This window comes from Epinephelus moara, chromosome 22 (genome assembly GCF_006386435.1).
Source record: "Epinephelus moara isolate mb chromosome 22, YSFRI_EMoa_1.0, whole genome shotgun sequence".
NCBI lineage: Eukaryota > Metazoa > Chordata > Actinopteri > Perciformes > Serranidae > Epinephelus > Epinephelus moara.
The window spans coordinates 27532949-27550840 of NC_065527.1; the positions used below are offsets into that span (position 1 = coordinate 27532949).

The following is a 17892-nucleotide window of genomic DNA, read 5'->3' on the forward strand; positions in this document are numbered from 1 at the left end:
GGCAACTGGGTGGCGCTATAACAACAGAAAAATGCTCAAAAATGGCTAAACTTTTTTTTCAAATTTTTGGTATGACTAAGTCATGGTATGGTATGCTGTACATAATCACAGAAACTGTCAGTGTGTCATTCTGTCAGTCAGTCATTCTGTCTGTCCCACGATTTTTTTACTCACTGACATGGTCAGTCTATGTGAAACTGCACATAGGCATTGAGGATTGGCATAGGTAGAAGGTGACAAAGCTACCAATGGGTATGGACTGGTATACACTTGATTACTAAACTTTTTCATTGTACAGCTAAACAGCTAAACACTAGAATGTTTCTGAAAACATCTGAGGCAAGTACCAGGCAATATGATAACCATATCTTGATTCATATTTGATCAGCGCAGCCTAGTTTGACAGTTCCACCACAGTTCACAAGACTCCTTGGCTCTGATTGGTTGTTTTCATTCAGGCACGGTGGATTCTTGTAAACGCCATTAGAAGCACTGCAACTTTTTTTCACTGATCATCTGTCTCGTGTACTACTTTCAGGATATAGTTACAGTTTTAGCAGACAAAAAGTTATTTTTTTATGATAACAACTGTAGCTTTAAGAACATTCTGTACTTTGTGTTTAGTGCTAATTAACAAGTGTTATCATCCCAACAAGCTAAACTAAGATGGTGAACATGCTAAGCATTACTCGCTGCAGAACAGAATATTAGCATTAGTATTGTGATCATGTTAGCAAGCTGCATAATAAATATAATAACAGCTGAAAAGAAGAATTATAGAAGACTTCCAACAACTTAAGTTTTATTACAATTTCATGGGTTTGTTTTATTGAATTTATCGTAAAGGGAAATCTGGGACCAACACTTAGTTTTACATGTTGTTGTACATGAACAACCTATTCCCCAGAGTGCACCACTTAACTAGAACATCAAACATGTACGACTGTGCCACATGGATGAATTGAACACTGTAAAAGACACAAAATTAGACAACAGGAAGGGCCCAGATACAGTTACACCTCGCTGCATTTACATGTTGGTCAGGGTTTTAAAAAACATCCCAGAGACTACAGAGACCATCATTGGCTGCCCAAAAGAGAAAGAAAAACAACATATTTCATGGTAATGTTACTTAACTAAAGCACATGACATGTTATCATATTAAAATGTGTGCTTGAGTTGCTAAAACACACCATTATTACATTTTTCTTAAGAAATGTAAACTAAACATTGACAGTTTCAGAAATAATGTATGTGCTCCATCTAAAGGAGGCTAAACTTAGCAGGAAACGCATATGCACATTTTATTTATTTGTGGGGAAATGTCAATTAGGTCATGTATGAGGGGATATTACTGTCTACTTTGTGGTAGACAGACAGTAGTCATCGTGGAGTTTTTAACATTTTTTTAATTTCCTGTATGATGAAGAAAGCTGTTCAGGCGGCACACATACATCGGTAACAAATGCTATTAAACCCTGGAGGTGATTCTGCATCATTAATTTGGAGCGATGGGGCGTTATCGTCACACCTGCTGTGTGTTCACATTTGTGAAGGTGCTGTCAGGTGTCATTGCATTAGCAGAGTAAAGGGTAAAGTGGAAATGACAGGACTGGAGAGAGATATAATGAATCTCTAGGAGAGTGTTACTTCGAAGGCTGGTACTGAATCAAACGAAGGGCGTCCTCATTATCCAACACTCCCTGGATAAACTCTCCCTCTGCCACTCGTTCTGGAGGCAGAAAAGGAAAAAAAGAAAAAGTTTAGTTCAGGTATTTGAAATGACACAACATTAAAAACACTTAGGTTCCAAGGGGAAAAACACTGGAGCACACTGATTAATTTGTTGCATTTATTAGTGCAATCAGACCAGTACCTCAGACAAAATCAGTTTGACTGCAGATTATTAGTTTGCTTGAGCTTTATCTCTGAGCCGTTTGCTGTCCTCAACCCAAGGAGTAGCTGGTTCAGCTGCATACTGCTATGGAGGATATGCAGAGCAACTTTTTTCAACCAGACTTCTTAAAGGTTCCTCTTTGAGAAAGGTCCAAAACATCTGCTGGTACAACAGATGCAAGGCCAAACCCAATCCTGAACATGAATATTTGCTCATTCATTTCAACTAAGGCCTTTTCCTGGGGCGTTGGTGGCTTAGTTGATAGAGCAGGTGCCCCATGTACAAGGCTGTTGCTGCAGCGGCCCGGGTTCGATTCCAGCTTGTAGCCCTTTGTTGCATGTCACTCCCTCTCTCTCTCCCCACTTCACACTTCACTTTTCTATCAATTAAAGGCAAAAAATGCCCCAAAAAATATCTAAAAAAACCCCAAAAAAACTAAGGCCTTTTCCATGACTAACTGTTGAATGTATTTCCTGTTCCTGTCCGATTCGAAGCAAGGGCACCAAGGTTGTCTAAAGTCTCATATTTATACATTCATGTCTCCATTCACACTGTTGTCTCTCACCATTATCAGCCTTTTCAAAGAATGTCCAGAGTTTGTCTGCCCTCTTCTCGGCTGTGTTTTCATCATCAGCTAGACTATTCAGCTCATCTTTAGGAATCAGCTTGAAAATCGCCTGTTAGGGGAAAGCAACAGCAGACACAGAAAGGTAAAAGAGAAGAAAGCGTTCAAATATTTCACATTTTGAAATCCCTCCTCTGCCACTTTCCCCCTTAGTCACTCTTCCCAGTCAGCACAGTCAGAACTAATGGACAGGAAACATCACACCCAAATCCCCCTTTAATCTCAACCATTTTGCCACACCTATGAGCTGATCATGTTTCTACTGACAAAAACAGCAACAAACTGCTGTGGTGCAAGGGATTAACCAACCAGCCATTTGGCCTCTCTAGCTTTGTTCTGTGATTATATGACCTCAAATCTTTTAAATTGAAATCCAAAGCCCTCAAAAATAGGATATTTTTAGCTAGATATTATTGAGTGCTATACTGGAAATAACACAGAAATATCAAACTGCCCTTTTATAGTTTATAATCTTTATACTGTTTGGTGGTTCCTGTCTCTTTATAACCGCTTCTATATGACTTCCTGGAATACCGACCAATTGGATTAATATCTGAGCATTTTACATTTCAACACAGACATTAAATAATCTCATCACATACAGAAAAAAATCACAATTACAGGGCTTAATGAAAAGATTACCGTGGAAAAATGACCAAGCTGTCAAATCAGTGGCAAATTGTACTTATTCAGACTACTGCAGTCAGACTGAAGCAGGATTTGGCTTTTTTTCAATGACTTTTACTGTTAACGTCACTTAGTCTTTTCTGGCTATTTTTGCAATGCAAACTGTATAAAGAGATAATAGAAATAATAATAATAATTTTCTGCCATTTTGCTCTCTGAAAACTAATTCAGTGAAGTACACGCAAGTAAGTTATGTTAACGTAACCAAAATAGTGGCACTGGTGATGTATTATTTGGAATTTAAATGTTACTAACTTCATATCTGACAATTGAAAAGTTTTGAATGAAAAAAATAGGTGTTATGGTTATAATTTGTATAATTCACTGTATTGTTAAACTCTGCAACATTTTCAACGCCAACCTTTGTCGAGAAGCCACCAAAAGATGCAGTATGTGACAGTCCCAAATCATCCTGTATGCAGATGATACTGTTGTTTACACTTCATTTCATTTTGGCTAATGTCTACTCAAAAAACAAGTGGCTGCCATAGTTTACTAAGAATCGGTTAGGTAGATTGCTGAGTCTTTCAAACTCAAATCTGAGTTTCAATAATTACCATGTCACATTTCTTTTGATCCACAATTGTTAAAATAGGATGTGAGCATGACTCCTGTATACTCTTCATTCTGTATTTATATATATCCTCCCCTCCTCACTCCAAAGTGCTCTGTAGGCTTAGCCCTTAATTAATCCTAAACTGTTTATCAGCATCAATCAATCAATCAAGTCTAATCTTGTGTCTAAAAAAAGTTACCTAACAACCGTAATACCATGAGATGCAAAATAGCTTTCAATGCTGCAGGTAAATTTGGTGGAAGGGAATTTGATGCTACTATTGAGTGAGTGGGTGCTAATAGAGGTGCAATCAGAAATTACAAAAAGTTTGAGTGGCATGTCCAAATAAAACAACAGACAATCACATTTCCAGACAATCACATGCTTAATTTAAACTCCTGCGAGCTCCTGTGTTATCTGACTATCAATATTGTAAATATAACTTCCTTCACTGCACGGCAAATGTCAATCACAGTTCCTTCCCTTTGTGCTTCTTGCAATCTAACCTCCATGCCTTTATCTACCTGTCAATTGAATTGTCCTGGTCCCAGTCTGACAGTAGGTCAGGACAAGAGGGACCTACACCCTCTTAAACCTGGTTCACCCAGTGTTGAGGTCTGCAAAACCTGTTAATGCCTGACTTATCACACTAACAAATACAGTACAGAATAATCTAATATCAACTTCTATGCAGATGAAGCTGTCGTCTATGCGTCATTTTTACTCAAAGCACTTAACTGTTCCCTCAGACAATTCCCAAACATCTGGAGGCCAAACAGTGAGCAACCTACAAGAGCTGGTTGTTTGTAAGGCCACTACATAACTCCCCTTTCTCCAAAACTCACCGAGCAGATTTCCTTGACCTCTGACTTGGTGATGTATCCATTCTTGTCCACGTCAAACAGCGAGAAGGCCCATTCCAGTTTCCTGGTGGTCTTCCCTGTTGATGTCATGTGGAGAGCAATGATGTACTCCTTGAAGTCCAGTGTGCCATCGTCGTTTGTGTCGAAGGAGCGGAAGACGTGCTGGGCGTATGTTTGGGCGTCACTTTCTGGGAAGAACTTGCTGTAGATGCTCTGAAACTCCTCTTTTGTGATGCGCCCTGTTGGACACTGCCTCTTGAAGTTTTCATACCACTGGACAATCTCAGTCTCTGAGAACTTGGTGTTGAGTTTCAGGTCCTCCAGGATCTCTTTAGACACAGCGCCGCTCTTGCTGTTACCCATTGTTGATGTTGTTGGTGATGCTTTAGAGCTAAGTGTGAACTTGTAGCCCTTGAGCTCTTCTAGGGCAATTAACTCACAGATTCAACCTAGGGAGTCACCTCCTCTACTCTGTCAAAGAGGTAAACAGAAGACTATTCCTCTGGAGTGGCTGCAGTATCCTTCTTGATCCTGGTCCTGGCCTACAGTTCAGTCCACAGAAGCATATGCTGTGAAAAGAGCAGAAGCTGCTTGGTAAGCTCATTAAGCCAATCGACCATCAGTAATACCAACAAGAGGTGTCACGGACAAGGTTCAACCCAGGTCAAGGCTGAAGTGTTTGTTTACTGGCATTTATAGTGTGATGCTTTAGATGGTTTTGCTATTCTCTACCCGTTTGCTATTAAGAATTAGCAGACTGCAATATGTTACCAGTTCTTTAAGCCATATAAGATGTTTTGTGTCAAATTTTGATATGCACAACAACAAATAGTGTGAGGAAAATAATCTGTGAGAATTGATTCCCACTGCACCCTGACAACTCAGCACTGAGGACCTGAGCAGTATGACTCAGGAAGGTCTTGGGTGACATTTAGGAATATGGCTTCTCCGTACTTAAGCTTTGATTTCATGAGGTATTTTTTTCCTCATTATCAATGTGGAATATTTAAGATGTTTAGGAGAGCCATATTCTTAAGTGGCGATTAATATATTTTCATCAGCCACAGTAAGCCCAGCTTTATGAGCCAACAAGGCTTGGATGAGCACTTTCAGCTGAGAGACTGTCTCTACTGATCTCCCACCCAATTAAATTTTGTCAATTAATTCATTTATTTTTTTTTCTATGGTTTTGTAGCTTCAGTGGCAATGAGGTAAAATCCTGTGTTTTGTCCACTTTCAAATTTTAGCAGTTTTGAAAGGCTTTGAAAGGCCGTAATTACAACTATACAGGCTGAATTGCTTCTGCAGCAGTAAGTGTCTACTAGGGCGGGGTATAATTTAAAAAAAGTTAGAATACAATACACTTATACTGATGAAGTAAACATTTGATACACTTTTTTACTTCTTTATCCAATACCCATCATGTGAAAGGAAGCATTCATCCAAATGATATTTACATTAATGTATTTTAGAAAAGTGTTCAAATCATAAAAGTATTTGATAAATAACTGTACAAACAACTCCATCAAATTCACCCAACTCAGCTTTAGCATACTCCAGACTGCGTAGGTTGTAGCTGCAAATTACACGTTGCATTAAATTGAACGCTTGCAGAGATTGGCTGCAAGCTAATGCATACAACTAGTCATTGTTTTCTAGATCTGGGTACAAAAAAAATCAAATGCAGGTATCGTTTGACTGGAGAAGTTTAAATGCTACTTAGAACTGGGTTAATCTGGTTGATACCTTTACCAATACCCAGCCTTAGTGACCACCAACATCCCCAGGGTCTTCAAATGGTAAAATTCAGCCTCCAGCTCAGTTAGCGGTGAAGGGTAACTCATTATATTTTGTGTATCACTACTAATCCAATGCAGTCCATCCAATGCAATGCTAAAAATCAGTGCCTTGGTTTGTTATCCCCACTGACTGAAAGTAACATCAATACACTTACATTACTAGAAAAAATTAGACTTATCACACAATGAGCAAACTCATTGCACAATTTTCAGACAGTAATGAAAATAATTCATAATGTAATGTATTTTTTTTTCATCTGCGACAATCAAGACAAAATAATCTAATCTCCTGGGGAGCGAAGTAAAGCACTATGGTGACCATAAATAGATCCAATTAACAAACCAATTCAAGTACTTTATACTTTGATAAAACAAGAAGAGGTGTCTCATCTTTTTCTCAATGGTAAATTGCAAATCAATATACAATAACCAATTTTAATTGGATCTTGAACATCAATAAATATTTATGAAATTCATCATATAAAAGTGGTATATGTAACTCTGGAAAAAGATAGTTGACTGTTGAGTTTCTTTCCCCAATATTCAAATACCAATGCTTGGGATTGATAGTCCACCAACCCAAGGCATCGGTATTGGGCAACCTGGGAATGAGACTCAATAGTCAACAATGTTTCACCGGAGTTACATACAGCATGTTTAGATAAAAAAATCTTTGAAAGGTTATGGGTAACAGCAGATGATTAAGATTATCATGGCATTCTAGTCTCTTCTTCAGCATGTCGTCATCATCTAAGTAATGTTCTTTGCGGTTCATTGTTTTGGATGGAGAACAGACAATGATCAATCAGCAAAACACAACAACAAAAAAATCATCTCTTCCTTTGTCATGACTCTATGATGACTTAATGTCTTTATCCTCAGAAAATCTCACTTAAACCTAATTTAAGGTAAATACTACCAATACCAAAAGTCCAAGAAAGTCAAAAAGTCCATTCCTAGAGTCCGGTTGCTTGAGCATTAAGAATCGCAGTATTACATGTTGTCAATGTAGCGCAACTCTGTTTGTTTTCCTACCTGTGTGATCAGCTGAGGAGTCCAGGACAGACAGTGATGATCTGTCTGTGAGCAGCAGAAGAAATCAGCCTCCACTTGTTGAGATAAGTCAATTAAGATGGATCAACCTGAGGCGGAGCCACAGCAGCACTCGTGAACCCCTGAGCTTCTTGATTTTTTTCTTCTTGTAGTCAAGTGGCCAAGTCACATTTATCTAGAGGGTGTTTTTCACAAACAGGTTTAAGAGCAAAACAGACACACATATCAAGGCGGACATCACAGACGACCAACAGTGGAAGAAGTCCATAGATTTTTTACTTATGTCCTGCATTTAAGATTTAACTCAAGCAAAAGTGCAAAAGTTTTAGTATAAAATATGTCCCAAAAGTAAAAGTAGTCAAAGTACTTGGTGAAGGTGGTGCTAATTTTATTTACTTTATTCACTGCTAGTGACAATATTTCATTTATTATTATATTTTGTATTAATAATCTGAATTTGAAAATGAATGTAATAAAAAGTACAATATTTGGCTTTGATTTGTAGAGTAACTGTAACAGAAAATGGAAATACTCAAGTAAATTACAACTACAACACTTAAGTAAATGTACTTTCCACCACTGCAGATGACTTCAACTCAATAGGACAACTATGAATCATATATGCACCTAAGAAACAAGTACACATCAATAAACAAATATCCGTACAAAGCAATGTGTTGGTTATGTATCTCTTTATTTATGTGTTTAATGACATTATCAATGGGATGCAGACATATTTTGAAGGTATGTCTACTTTATTCTGCACAGGTTTGGTTTCCAGTTATATCACTGGCCTCTTGTGCATGCACAGAAACTTCAGAGCGAGGTTCTTCCGGTCACTCTTGGAATTTACCTTTTGTATAAAATATTATTTGAGATAATATGTTATTGTAAACTTCTGGGCTGCAAGGGAAATACATCTTCTATCAAAGTTGCTTAGCCAGATGTTGTTTTAGGGTGTTTAAGTGGAAGCTAAAGTAGTATAGCTTAGCTTAGTTTAGTTTAATTATCACACTTCAGCTCAAACAAATCCTGACCTGATCCTGGACTTCAGGAAGAATAGCTGCTGCAATGCAGAAGCTAATGAGAATCCTAATAAAGTACACTCAACTAAACTATAAACTTGAAGTCAATTTTGACTTCAATAAATAAAACAAAATGGGAAAAAAAATATCTAAATTTCTATTTTTATGGGGAGTTGCTATCAGTAAATGTCTTTTTCCAAATGGAATAATCATAGACTGACTTTTATCCTGGAAGGTTCTTTAAAGGAATACATCATCCACAACATGACCATTTTAATATCAGTTACTCATCATGGTTTATGTTGAATTTGTGAAGAAAACTTTGTTTTTCTCACATGCCTCTGCAGTGAACGGAGAATCCAAAAAAAGGTAATCATTCTTCATGAACTAAAGTAAATTGAAGAACACTGGAAATACGTACATTTGTTTGTGAGCAAAAGGCTGGATGAATGAGACTTCATACTGTAAAAGTTGTGTGAGAGTTTATAAACGGATGTTTTCATATGGTTTTGCTGTTGTTCAATGCGGTCCCAGATATGTTGAGTTCACCTTTGTTGGATTCTCTATTCACCATGGAAGCATGCAAGTGTTTGTCACAAATTCAAGGTATCATGGTGAATAATTGATATACAAATGGTCATTTTGCGGGGGTGAAAGTTTTCTTTAAGACTTTTAGTGTCCCACGATGGTTAAATAGTTGTTCAGGAGTCTTTTACACCTTCTCATGAGTGAAACTCGTGAAAAAACTCCAGGAGAAACATATGATTTTCGGTTTCTTGAGTGGTTATATTTAAAGATATTTGCATAGTCAGTATTGCTAGTATTCAGCACACATTCAGTATATGTATCTGTCTCAAAATCCTAGTTATTGTTATGCTATTAATATGAGATATACAATGAGAATAATGCGTAAGATGGAGGTTTGACATGTGATGCAGGTTAAAGGTCGACTAAACTCTTGGGAGTACAAGGATTGCCCTGCAGCTTGACTCCTGTCTCAGGCTGAAAACAAGTCAGCTGACTGAACCTGGCACAGAAATGTTGCCTGATTACGAGCACGCTGCAGCTTTTATCCGCTGTAAAAATAAACCTGATCAAGTGAAGTGACAAAGTAAAAGTGAGTCCTTCCCCAAACTGCCTTGGGCCTTCACGCAGGCAAAGACTTAAGTTTTAATCCAGCAAGTGGTGGCGAGTGGCTCTGCCATTTAAATGTGCTTAACTTAGTGTTGCCTGCTGATCCACCATCTGCGCCACTGTAAACCAGTCTACACACAAAACACATCAGCTTCCACCAAACTACACCTGCTTCATAGGGTGGTCACTCTAAAGGTGTAAACCTGACTGAAGCATGGTGGGAAGGCCGCAGGATTAAATGTCTGACCTCCTCAGAACTCAGGGGTCATGACTGGGTGGTATTTAACCACTGTGACCTACCTTCTCCCCTCCCTCACCTAGCAGCTCACTTTAATGTATCCCATGGCCTTAAAGTGGGTTTACTGCTAAGTCATGACCCACACGATAGCAGGAACAAAACAATACTCAGATGCATCTGTCTGCCTGTACACTGTACAGGTAGGATTTCATACTAAAGACATTGTAACTTTGGAAGATACACGTTACTGTTTTAAGATGCAAATGTGAACATGTCCTTTAACCATACCCTCTTAGAAATAAGAGTGCTAAGTAGAGCCATATAGCGTTTTTCAACTTGTGCCAATAGAAGAACCCTTTTTGTTTCCTGGTAGACACTTTTATAAAGGTTCCTCCTGGACCCTTTCAAAGGGTCTACTCAGAACCCAACATAAGGGTTATCCCCAGGACCATCTGTGAAAGTTTTCACACAAAACCCCTTGAAAAAGGTTTCACAGAACACCCTTTTATGGTGCAGTGGTTCCATCCAGAACTGTCTCTGTGGGTTCAATCAAGAACGTTTCTGTCTTCTAAGGGTGCTGACAAGAACCCACCCAGGAGGTTCTAATGCGAACCCTTTTATATTCCAAGGGTTTCATCTAAAACCCACCCAAGATGTTCTGCTGAGAACCCTTTCACATTCCAAGGGTTTCATCTAGAGTCCACCCAGGGGGTTCTACCGAGTACCATTATATATTCTGAGGGTATTGTCTAGGACCCACTCAGGGGGTTCTACCAAGAACCCTTTTCTGAGGGTTTCATGTAAAACCATAGACTGTGTATAAAGATGGACAGCATGACAGCTACCTAAAAGTGAAGCTGAAACTTCTTAATCGCCCCCCTGGTGGCTGGCTGCAGTATAGGTCATAAAGCCCACCCGCTCCATGGTAGCGGATGGGACATGACCCAAACTGAAAATTCAAAGTGCACATCAAGTCATTTATTCATTTTTTTTTTTTTTTACCAATAATGGTTTTAATCATTTAAGGTAATTACATCACACTGTTGTATGTTCAAGTGTTTTTCTGATAAGTTTGATTTTAATCAGTTATTTAATGGTACAAAATGGGCATTTTACAACATGATTGACAACCGTGTAACCAGTTGGAGGGTTCTCATTCAGTAGCACTGCACGCGATTGGTTGGATGGGTGTTTGGGCGGGAAACTTGATACCCTGGAGATCAACTGCTCAGACTCTGCCTCCAAATGATGTCACCAGAGCAGGATGGCCATGGCCATATCCGAGACATTTTAGCTTCACTTAGGTTTGTAAAACCCACCCAGGGGGTTCTATTGAGAACCCTTTTATATTCCAGGGTTTCATTTAAACCCCCCCAAGAGGGCTCTAAAAAGTAATTGACTGCATTACCCTTAGATCACTTTTCCACTAATCGTAGTTTTATTTTTATCAGGTTAGCTTGGGGCCAAGGGAACCATGTTCAGCAGCTTTGGGTTCCTTGAGGTTTCTAATGGTCTGGGGCTGATGTTGTCCAGCACAACCCACAACACTTATGGTTCACAACCATGTTTTTAACGGGTGGAGATTTAGTGAAATCATTACTACTACAGCCTTTGTTATTTTGGTGGTACAGTCAGGTTGGGAACCAAAACTCGGTTTTCAAAATAGAAACAAATACAAAATGTTAAATACCAGGTATCCGTGAAAAAAAACGGGGTATTAAAGTTGCCTCTGTCCAGACCTTTGAATCTGCCCACTCTGCTGAGTTCAAATTGTCAGCTCATTACACTGTGGAATGTAATAAGTTCAAAAATTCTGTCTGATATTAGGGAAGTATTAGAGTTAACAATAAACCCTAAGCTGCATGTCTGTGGACTATGGTGCGATGCTTAAGAAATACATGCTAACGAGGGGAGAACATGTAAACTCCACAGAGAAGGGCCCATGGGTTGGAACCCAAAACCCTCTATCTGTTTACACCACTTGAGGTTTATGCTGAGGAAACTGACTCCAATTAGATAATATTATGAAGCACAGTAACAACAACAACAGCAAACTCTATGTGCATTCAACCTGATTAAGATGACATAACTGGCTGCAGACATCCCCCACACCCACTGCTTCATCGATTCTTTATCTCAGGACAAGTATAGAGCAGCATCCACAGTAAGCTCTCCTGGCAAGTTGCTGATCTCCCTTCTGTATTAAATAAAACAACTTAATTCCTCTGCTGACGTGCTGAGGCCGAACTTCAGCACCCTGGCTCCCTCTTGGCACCGTCAGTCACGGCTCCACAGGTGATTTGGATTTTGCCATCTGCCTGCCGAGGCTTTGAAGAGCTCTGCCAGAGGACATGAAAAATCAATGTCACCTTCTCAGTAAAATAGCTGCCTAAAGCGAGACTATGTAGGTTTTAAATGAAGAGGGAAAACACAGTCTTCCCCATACAAGTTCAGTTTATAACCACTAAAACACACCCACTTATTTCTCATTTGGTCTGATTTCACAAGTGACAGGCTAATGTTAGCTAGCTTCAGTTAGCAAGCTTTAGATAATGTTGCTGTGTAACAACAGACATTATTTAGACATTTTGATGACTTTCTGACTGTTACACTGAATCCTAGAGTCATATAGAGAAATAAACATTTCACTTGTTTTATCACAAAATGATTTCATTCTGTGGCATATATTTTAAGGTAGGGTTTAGATAACCCTAGCTGCTAGCTGCTGGCTTGGTTGGCATGATGCATTTATAGTGTATGGTTAAATGTGAAAATGATAATATTAATTTTTGTTAGTGGAAAAACAGCTTTAGAACTATTTAAAAAAAGGTACTTATTGGGACAACTAAGCATTAAACCCCTTAAGGCCCATTTATGCTCCCTTTACGTACGAAAATGTACGTCCGTTTCAAACGATGCGTCACTGCCCACATACTTCCATGCGTCCTTTACGTTGGCATGGATGTTAACCAATATATCCACCAGGGGGCAGCCTAGAGTCAAAAGGTTATGACAACAACAAACTCAAAAACAAACATGGCGACTGTGGAGGAGATATTGATAATGTACCTCTTGCATAAAAGACAAAAACAGAGGCAGCGTTGTAGGAGGCGGTGGTCGGTGAGGCCGTTAAATACATCACAACTGGAGGACGGAGAATTATTTTCTCTAGTACTGCCGATGAGAGAAATTGACGAGCGCCATTTCCAGTACTTCAAGATGTCCGCCGGGGCATTCGATAACTTGCTTCGCCGGGTGGCCCCCCACATCCAGCATGACAAGTCACACAGCGCACCTGTGAGTGAGGCAGAGCAACTAGCTGTCACCCTGCGCTTTCTCGCTACAGGAATCAGCCAGCAAGCTTTGGCAGCAAGTTTCAAGCTGGGTTCCGCAACTGTGAGCTTCCGCCATTGTTATTTCTTCTTCGTGTCTTACTAGAGCTACGTATCGGGTAGTGACAGCAACACTGCCCCCGCGGTTTCTGGTGGTACTGCTCCGTTTGGCCCGTATCCATAAGCTTTATGGAAACGTGCAGAAATACGTACAAAATGAACGCGGAGCACGGACAGAAGGCTTCATCCGTATCCGGATCCGTATTTAACGTTGAGCATAAATGGGCCTTTAGAGAGTCCTTTAGTCCAGCCAAACGCTTTCACACTGACACAGCGACAGCTACAGTTATGCCTATATGGTCCTGCCCATGTCTTTTGTATATTTTAGTCGCTGTTTTATGTATGTGTTTTTTGTGGCTACAGCAGGGTTGGAAGCCCAAACCAAATTTCCCTTGTGGACAATAAAGTTTACCTTGACCTTGACCTATACTCTGTGGACCATAGTTGCATTAGGCCTATCTAACAAATGTGGTCGCTGTGGCATCAACTTCTTATCGCACTGCACCCACCTGTTGCCCAAAGCAGCCACGCTCTTAATTATGCAAAACTTTAAGCTCTAATAACAGTTACACAGGTGAGTTATATAAAAATTCACCCTCTGTACAGTTGTCGTGAATGGGGACATAAGCTTCAGAGACCAAAACAGGTATGTTTGTTTGTTTGCTTGTTTGTTTGTTTGTTTTACCAGGCTGTAAACATTTTTATTTCTACTCTAAAGTTGGGCATTTTATCATGGGGTAATGAGGATTGACTGTCTTTTTGAAGCCAGCCTCAAGTGGCCATTAGAGGAACTGCAGTTTTTGGCACCTCTGGGTTGGCTTCAGCAGCCCCGAAGGTTGCCACTTGAAGAGTACTGTAACTGTTACTTTTAGCCACAGTGGCCACTGTTAAGCAAGAGTTTCACACTGTCACTTAAAACATTTTGTTTTTATTAACAAGATTTTTTTGCAGACAATTTTGACCCCGATATTGACTTTCAGAAATCATGAATAACATGGGGGCTATTTGAGAAGAATTGGGGACAGTCGTCATGCTTTTTCATACTTTCTTCCTCTAATTTGAACTAAATGATTCCCCTCAAACCATGAACATCTTCTTCTGAATTCTTCTGCATTGCTCAAAAATGCAGAACTAACCATTTTGATATTGTCAATCATTTTTGAGCTGATGTTTGGGACTGATCCTCACTGTGTTTGTACTTCATTGTCTGTCTATCATCCAGATCTTTCTTCTTTTAGATTGGGGATTTTCCCTTCAGGCTCCAAATACTAAAGAATCCGGATTTATTGGATAAGCAGTTTTCGTCCCTTGGCTCTTGAGACAAACCTTTATCTGTCGCAATCTCACCTTTAACCCCCAACCTTGTTTAGATAGAGTTCTAGGAAAGAGAATCCTTTAATTGAGAGGAGAGGGGGATTAAAATGGAGGGAAAGAAGGAGATAGAGAGAGAGAGAGAGAGAGAGAGAGAGAGAGAGAGAGAGAGAGAGAGAGAGAGAAGCAGTAAAGGTGGTGGTGTTAGGCGGTCTAAGGAGGATTTGGCAGCAATGCAAAGCAGACAGAGTCAATACAGGGAATGGAAAATCGGTGGTGACCAGAGGAGGGCTGATAAGTATCATCAAAGCTCTTTGGCCCAGCCTTAAGGAATCTATTCCCAGAGTAGGAAAGTTTAATCTAGACACCTTAATGGACTTCATGGCCTCCAGTGAGGATAGTGCACTAGCCAAGGGAACAGCGGGAGGTCAGATGTACGTCCTCGTCATGATGTTTTAGAGTCACATGACCAGCATCTGCGGGTAAATGGTTGCTCATCCTCTACAAATAATTAAAGTAATTGCAATGTGGACAAAGTGACACTTCCATCTAAAACAGAGTTTGAACATTCCCGAAGGCCATTTCAGGGATGACAACTTGGGTTATTTGCTCATTAAACCTGAATTAATTGATTTTTTTTGTTTGTCTTGTCTTGTCTTTTGTTTGTTTTTTGGTTGCTTGGCAGCAGGAAGAAGTTCTGAACACAATGTTGACATGTCACCTCCTTTCAAGTTGTTGGCAGCTGCATAATCTACACATCCACAAGTTATGGATCTACTTAATGATTTATTCAGAGTTGTGTTTGTGTTCACTTGGTGAATTTAAGTCCAACATTTACTCTCTTTTAGCTCTGTTTTTGGTCTCTACCAACTCTTGAGATCCAACTCTTCAGCTGCTAAATGTTCCACTATGGCCCTGTTTACACCTGGTATTAACATGTGTCCTGGGTGACCGGACTGCTCTTAGTACAGGTTTGAATGCACCCAATGTGTCCTCAGTGTGTCTTGAGATTCAGTCACTTATACCACCTTTCCACCAAAGCAGTTCCAGTGCTTGTTCGGGGCCAGTGCTGGTGCTGGTTCTCAGTTGGTTCAACTTGCGAACCAGCTGAGAACCAATTTGCTTTTCCACTGCTCGAAGTGGTTAGGGTGCCACGTCATTGCGTCACTGTATACATCAGTTACGTTGAACAACAACAACAACAACAACAACAACAACGGCGGACCATGTACTTGTGCAGCTGTTACTCCTGGCACTACGAGGCCTCATCGGCATCCAAACACGGCAGATACGTCCTATTTGTGCTGCTCGACAAAATTTGTATGGACGGCAATTACGTTCCAGAAGACAGGTAATAACCTAACACGGTTTGTCTTTTACTAACACTGAACATGAGATTGTTATGTTAGCCTTTGTTGTAAGCTAATGTTAGCTGGCAGAGCACAGCTAATTCACAATGTAAATGTGTAACATTATGTGTTGTGTACTTATTTAGACAACTGAGGGCTTATTGTAGTTTCAGCTGGACAAAAGAGGATGCTTAGCTATTGATTTTAGTATTGATCACTCTCCACTCAACATGCTTATTTACCTATACATTTTTGTCCTACCCCATGCAGAGCTGGCTCATGAAGCACTTTGCGGACACTGGCAGATTGACCCCTGAACAACACACCTATAACTACAGATTAAGCAGTGCACGGTCGGTTGTGGAAATGGCTTTTGGGAGATTGAAAGGACGGTGGAGGTGCCTCCTAAAAACCTGCCATTCAAATGTTTGTTATATTTAGTTCTGGTTGTGTATGCTGCACATGTTATGGCTGCTACTCTCCATTGTTTTTGCTGTTTTGTTGCTGCTTACCTGACTACTTTTACCTGTGTTTGCTGGACTACTTCATGTCACCAATATTGTTTCATCCTTCAGTTCAATAAATTCATATAAATGATTATGGCTGTCATGTTCTCATTTCTTTATAAACACAGTGACTGAAGACATCTATGAAAAGCATCTTCATAAATGGGTAACCTGTTGAGGTCTTGACTTGTTTTTACTAGCTTTACTTGAACTTATTACACAGTTAAATTGTACATCATTAAGTGAAAACATACAGAAGCAGACATGTCTCTTTAGAAGGGAATTTATTTAAATACAAAAAACAAGCTAATGATAAAAGTGACAAGTGTGCATTGAATGTGCAAAACTAAAACTTCCCATGAAGAAACACACTGGTCTCAGTCTCCAGCTTCCGCAGCAGGGCATCATTCAGGTCCTTGCTGTGTTGCTTTGACCTCAGCTGCTGGATGGTGTTGGCGAGTTGCAGTGGAGTAGCGACGTTAGCTTGTAGTTAGCATCGTCTTGTTCGACGGCAGATAACTCTGTAGACCACATGAAAAACAGCGCTTTAAACAGTGACTCGTCCACTACACATTATACAATGTTTAGCCATCTGAAAGGGGGGCTGTTAGGTGAGCCCATGGCTAAGTAACTTGCTAACGTTAGCTAATGTTAGCAAGGCTAACCTGTTGATCAGTTAACATTAACCCAAGCAGACATCACAAACAATAGCTGTGTCCCAATTTAGCGCCGCATCCTCCGAGGGACGTCCGCGGGCCTAAATTGGGACACAGCTGTTATCTGAAGAAACTGGTAACACTAAACAACTATGTGCATGGCGAAAATGTTCGAAAAGAAACTTACCAGGGTCCGTTTGCGGCAGCGTTACGTTTTCGTCCACCATCGCCTCCAGCATTCATTGCAGCGGCCACTGTTGCCAACCCCTCAGTAAGAAAAGTAGCTATTGGCTGTCCTAAAAGTTGCTAGAAGTCGCTAAATGACGTCATCGCCTAATTTGCATAATTGTCCATATGCATGTAATTGTAATGGCTGGTGTAGGAGAGAGGAATAACGTCGTGGGAAAAAAACTGAGTAAAAAAACACCCTGAATATGTTTAGAACTACAAATGAACCTTCTTTCAGTAATTTATATTAGACAAAGACAATTTTACATTTACATCCCGCCCTGACTGTAAACCAGGTCGGGGTCAGCCAGCGGCGGTTCCGCGCATGCGCGATTCACTAGCAGTCTGGACGTGGAGGGGTTAACATCTATTCACTAGCAGTCTGGACGTGGAGGGGTTAACATCTCCTGCTCTGACTGCAGCTAGGAGGGAGGACTGGGCCGTCTGTGAGTGCTTTGGGGCGAGAGAGGAGCCCACGGCACGGCAGCATCCACTGCTCGTTGAGAAGTGTAAGAATGATACGTGCTCTCACAACAGAGTCTCCAGAAGTCTTCAATAACATCAGAAAAAGTC

General features: G+C 40.1%; 1 protein-coding gene across 2 annotated transcripts; it reads right to left on the reverse strand.

Annotated features, from left to right (window-relative positions):
- Window positions 1-800: 800 nt before the first annotated feature.
- Window positions 801-13264, reverse strand: LOC126383780 (recoverin-like). 2 transcript variants are annotated; one of them, XM_050034452.1, is made up of 6 exons: window positions 12947-13264; window positions 11949-12216; window positions 7463-7655; window positions 4611-5197; window positions 2463-2574; window positions 801-1732 (listed from the first exon to the last, which is right to left on the reverse strand). In XM_050034452.1, exons 4-6 carry the CDS (start codon window positions 4989-4991, stop codon window positions 1647-1649), a joined length of 579 nt encoding a protein of 192 aa, XP_049890409.1. In that variant the 5' UTR covers window positions 4992-5197; window positions 7463-7655; window positions 11949-12216; window positions 12947-13264; the 3' UTR covers window positions 801-1646. The 2 variants fall into 2 exon arrangements, with proteins under 2 accessions (XP_049890409.1, XP_049890410.1); XM_050034453.1 differs by lacking the exon at window positions 11949-12216.
- Between the last annotated feature and the right edge of the window lie 4628 nt (window positions 13265-17892).